The 4,812-nt window shown below is 59.0% G+C and overlaps 1 protein-coding gene across 1 annotated transcript in view; it reads left to right on the top strand.

Moving 5' to 3' along the window:
• Nucleotides 1-610, top strand: part of LOC120506080 (cell adhesion molecule 4-like) — a 12,124-nt gene extending 11,514 nt beyond the window's left edge. The window contains exons 12-13 of the mRNA XM_039717216.1: nucleotides 405-424; nucleotides 599-610. Of these exons, the coding sequence (XP_039573150.1) occupies nucleotides 405-424; nucleotides 599-610 (32 nt within the window). The remainder of the gene's footprint in view (nucleotides 1-404; nucleotides 425-598) is intronic.
• The last annotated feature ends 4,202 nt before the right edge of the window (nucleotides 611-4,812 follow it).

The raw sequence follows: 4,812 nt of genomic DNA, 5'->3' as shown, positions 1-4,812 counted from the left end.
GGGCGTGGTCTGGAGAACGGGGGGTGGGGGGATCGGGGTGGGCGTGGCCGGGGTGGGGTGGGCGTGGCCGGGGAGGGGTGGGCGTGGCCCCCAATCCTGTTTTCCCCCGATTTTTCCCCGAGAATTCCCCATTTTTCCCCACAAATGTCCCCAAATCCCATTTTTCCCCCTAAATCCCCCAATTTCCCGCCCAAATTTCCTCATTTCTCCCTAAATTCCCCCATTTTCCCCCTCATTTTTCCTCAATTTTCCTCATTTTTCCTCAATTTTCCTCATTTTTCCTCAATTTTCCTCATTTTTCCTCAATTTTCCTCATTTTTCCCCTGTTTTTTTCCCCAAATGTTGCTGTTTTTTCACATTTCCCCCCAATTTTCCCAAAATCCCGGTTTTTCTCCCCAAACCAGGCTCGTACCTGACGCACGAGGCCATTTCCCATGATTTCTCCCCATTTTTCCTTTTTTATTCCCATTTTTCTCCATTTTTTCCCCGTTTTTTCCCCAATTTTTGCTGTTTTTCCCCCAATTTTTGCCGTTTTTTCGCAGTTTTTTCCCATTTTTTCCCAATTTTCCCAATTTCCCATGTTTTCCCCGTAAACCAGGCTCGTACCTGACGCACGAGGCCATTTCTCCCCCATTTCCCTCTCACTTTCCTCATTTTCCCCCCGTTTTTCCCCAATTTTTGCCGTTTTTTCCCCGTTTTTTCCCCATTTTTCCCCATTTTTCCCAAAATCCCGGTTTTTCTCCCCAAATCTCAGGCTCGTACCTGACGCACGAGGCCATTTCCCCCCATTTCCCTCTCACTTTCCCCATTTTTCCCCCTTTTTTTCCCCATTTTTCCCCATTTCTCCCCCATTTCCCCCCAATTTTTGCCGTTTTTTCCCATTTTTTCACAATTTTCCCAAAATCTCCATTTTTCTCCCCAAACCAGGCTCGTACCTGACGCATGAGGCCATTTCTCCCCCATTTTCCCTGCTTTATCCCCATTTTTCCCCATTTTTTCCCCAATTTTTGCCGTTTTTTCACCAATTTTCCCCGTTTTTTCCCATTTTTTCCCAATTTTCCCAAAATCCCGTGTTTTCTCCCCAAACCAGGCTCGTGCCTGACGCATGAGGCCATTTCTCCCCCATTTCCCATCACTTCCCCCCATTTCCCTCTCCCTTTCCCCATTTTCCCCCCGTTTTTCCCCCAATTTTTGCCGTTTTTTCCCCGTTTTTTCCCCATTTTTCCCCGTTTTTCCCAAAATCCCGTGTTTTCTCCCCAAACCAGGCTCGTACCTGACGCACTGGAGGAGGGGCTGGCGGAGGCGCGGGGTGGGCGGGGCCAGGCCAGGCCACGCCCCCCGGGGGCGTGGCTGTAAATAACCTTTTAACACCTTTGATACCAGAGAATAAAAACACCCGGTTCGTACTGGGACGGACTGGGACGGACTGGGGGGCTGGGAGGGGGGTGGGGCACTGGTTTGGACTGGTTTGGACTGGGAGGGGATTGGGAGCAAACTGGGAGGGCTTGGGATGGGACTGGGAGGGGATTTGGGGTTACTGGTTTATACTGGGAGGGACTGGGATCAAACTGGGATCAAACTGGGAGGGGATTGGGGGGGGTTTGGGGTTACTGGTTTATACTGGGAGAGGATTGGGAGTAACTGGGATGGGATTTGGGGTTACTGGGAGGGGCTGGAACCAAACTGGGACGGACTGGGATAAACTGGGGGGGACTGGGATGAACTGGGACCAAACTGGGAGGGGGTTGGGTGCTAATGGTTTATACTGGGAGGGGATTGGGATCAAACTGGGAGCGCTGGGAGGGACTGGGAAAGGGTTTGGGGTTACTGGTTTGGACTGGGATGGACTGGGAGGGAGCTGGAATCAAACTGGGATAAACTGGGAGCACTGGAAGAACTGGGAAAGGGTTTGGGGTTACTGGTTTATACTGGGAGAGGATTGGGATCAAACTGGGGGGGACTGGGATGAACTGGGAGGGACTGGGAGGGGATTTGGGGTTACTGGGAGGGACTGGGAGGGCACTGGGTGTCCCCAGGCCTTACTGGGAGCACTGGTTTTACTGGTTTCGCTGTTCCTCGCTGGTTTTTAATGGTTTTTACTGGTTCATACTGGTTTAAACTGGTTTGTACTGGTTTGTACTGGGAGGAGTTTGCGCTCTCCCACCCTGCGCCGCCAGGGGGCGCCAACCCCGCCCCCCAAGCCCCGCCCCCTTTTCCAATTGGCCGCAGCTGACGTCATCCTCTCCAAGCCACGCCCCATGCAGCCGGCGCGGGGGGCGTGGCCAACGCGGGCTGACCGGAAGCGGAAATCGCTTGGGGAGGGGGGAGGGGAGAACCGGGGGGTCCCCGAAGTGTCCCCGGGGTGTCCCCAAGGTCCCGGTGCCACCTCTGGGTGTCCCCAAAGTGTCCCCAGGGTGTCCCCGAGGTGTCCCAAAGCCCCAGTGCCACCCCTGTCATGTCCCGCAGATGTCCCCAAGGTGTCCCCAGTGACCCCTGGAGTGTCCCCAGTGTCCCGGTGCCACCTCTGGGTGTCCCCAAGGTGTCCCAGTGTCCCCCCAGGGTCCTGGAGCCACCTCTAGAATGCCCCCAGGGTGTCCCCGTGTCCCTGTGCCACCCCCAGGTGTCCCCAAGGTGTCTCTGGTGTCCCCTTAGTGTCTCCATGACCCCCCTGGAGTGTCCCCAAGGTCCCGGTGCCACCCCCAAAGTGTCCCCAGTGACCCCTGGAGTGTCCCCAAGGTGTCCCAATGTCCCCGAAGTGTCCCAGTGCCACCCCTGGGGTGTCCCCAAAGTGTCCCCAGGGTGTCCCAATGAGTCCAGCGTCCCAGTGCCACCCTTGAGTGTCCCCAGGACCACTCTGCGATGTCCCCAAGGTGTCTCTGGTGGCCCCTTAGTGTCTCCATGGCCCCCCTGGAGTGTCCCCAAGGTGTCTCTGGTGGCCCCTTAGTGTCTCCATGGCCCCCCTGGAGTGTCCCCAAGGTGTCTCTGGTGGCCCCTTAGTGTCTCCATGGCCCCCCTGGAGTGTCCCCAAGGTGTCTCTGGTGGCCCCTTAGTGTCTCCATGGCCCCCCTGGAGTGTCCCCAAGGTGTCTCTGGTGGCCCCTTAGTGTCTCCATGGCCCCCCTGGAGTGTCCCCAAGGTGTCTCTGGTGGCCCCTTAGTGTCTCCATGGCCCCCCTGGAGTGTCCCCAAGGTCCCGGTGCCACCCCTGGATGTCCCCAAGGTGTCTCTGATGTCCCAGTGCCACCCTTGAGTGTCCCCAGGACCACTCTGCGATGTCCCCAAGGTGTCCCAGTGTCCCCAAGCACCCCTGGGGTGTCCCCAGGGTGTCCCTGTGCCACCCTCAGGGTGTCCCGGGGTCCCCTCATTGTCCTGGTGCCACCCCTGGGTGTCCCCAGGGTGTCCCTGTGACCCCTGAGATGTCCCCAAGGTCCCGGTGCCACCCTCAGGATGTCCCGAAGATGTCCCCAAGGTGTCCCCCGTGTCCCTGTGCCACCCCCAAGGTGTCCCCAAGGTCCCAGTGACTCCTGGAGTGTCCGAGTGCCACCCCTCAGGTGTCCCCAAGTGTCCCTGGGTGTCCCCCTGATGTGTCAGTGCCACCTCTGGAGTGTCCCCAAGGTGTCCCAGTGTCCCCAAGCACCCCTGGGGTGTCCCCAAGGTGTCCCTGTGACCCCTGAGATGTCCCCAAGTTCCCGGTGCCACCCCTGGATGTCCCCGAGGTGTCCCCAAGGTGTCCCAGTGACTCCTGGAGTGTCCCCAAAGTGTCCCCAGGGTGTCCCCATGTCTCTGTGCCACCCCCAGAATGTCCCGGTGCCACCCCCGAGATGTCCCCAAGGTGTCACCAGGTGTCCCCAGTGACCCCTGGAGTGTCCCCAGTGTCCCAGTGCCACCCTCAGGTGTCCCCAAGGTGTCCCAGTGACTCCTGGAGTGTCCCCAAAGTGTCCCCAGGGTGTCCCCAGTGTCCTGGTGCCACCCTTGGATGTCCCCAGCTGTCCCCAAGGTGTCTCCATGACCCGGTGCCACCCTCAGAGTGTCCCCAAGGTGTCCCTGGGTGTCCTCAAATGTCCCCTCAGTGTCCCCAGGACCGTCCTGTGACGTCCCCAGAGTGTCCCTGTGACCCCTGGAGTGTCCCCAAGTGTCCCCAAGGTCCTGGTCCCACCCCCAAAGTGTCTCTGGGTGTCCCCAAATGTGCCCAGAGTGTCCCAGTGTTCCCCAAGTGTCTCCATGACCCCCCTGGAGTGTCCCCAGGTGTCCCCAAGGTCCCGGTGCCACCCTCAAAAATGTCCCCAAAGTGTCCCCAGGTGTCCCCAAGGTCCCGGTGCCACCCCTGGATGTCCCCAAAGTGTCCCCAGGGTGTCTCCATGACCCGGTGCCACCCTCAGAGTGTCCCCAAGGTGTCCCTGGGTGTCCCCAAAGTGTCCCAAATGTCCCCAGAGTGTCCCTGTGCCACCTCTGGGTGTCCCCAGTGTCCCCTCAGCGTCCCCAGGACCGTCCTGTGACGTCCCCAGAGTGTCCCTGTGACCCCTGGAGTGTCCCCAAGTGTCCCCAGGGTGTCCCCAAGTCCCGGTGCCACCCCCAAAAACATCCCCAGAGTGTCCCCAAGGTGTCTCTGGTGTCCCCAGAGTGTCCCAGTGTCCCCCCAGTGTCCCAGTGCCACCCTCGGGGTGTCCCCAAAGTGTCCCCAAGGTGTCCCCAAAGTGTCCCCAAGTCCCAGCGCCACCCCCAAAAATGTCCCCAAAATGTCCCCCAAATGTCCCCAGGGGTCCCCAAAAATGTCCCCAATTGTCCCCAGGGGTGCCCAGCCCCTCCCCCTCCCC

The sequence above is a fragment of the Passer montanus genome, unplaced genomic scaffold (assembly GCF_014805655.1).
Source record: "Passer montanus isolate IOZ18808 unplaced genomic scaffold, ASM1480565v1 scaffold373, whole genome shotgun sequence".
In the NCBI taxonomy this organism is placed as follows: domain Eukaryota; kingdom Metazoa; phylum Chordata; class Aves; order Passeriformes; family Passeridae; genus Passer; species Passer montanus.
Note: the sequence above shows the minus strand (reverse complement) of the source record. Positions and strands in the feature narration are given on the sequence as shown.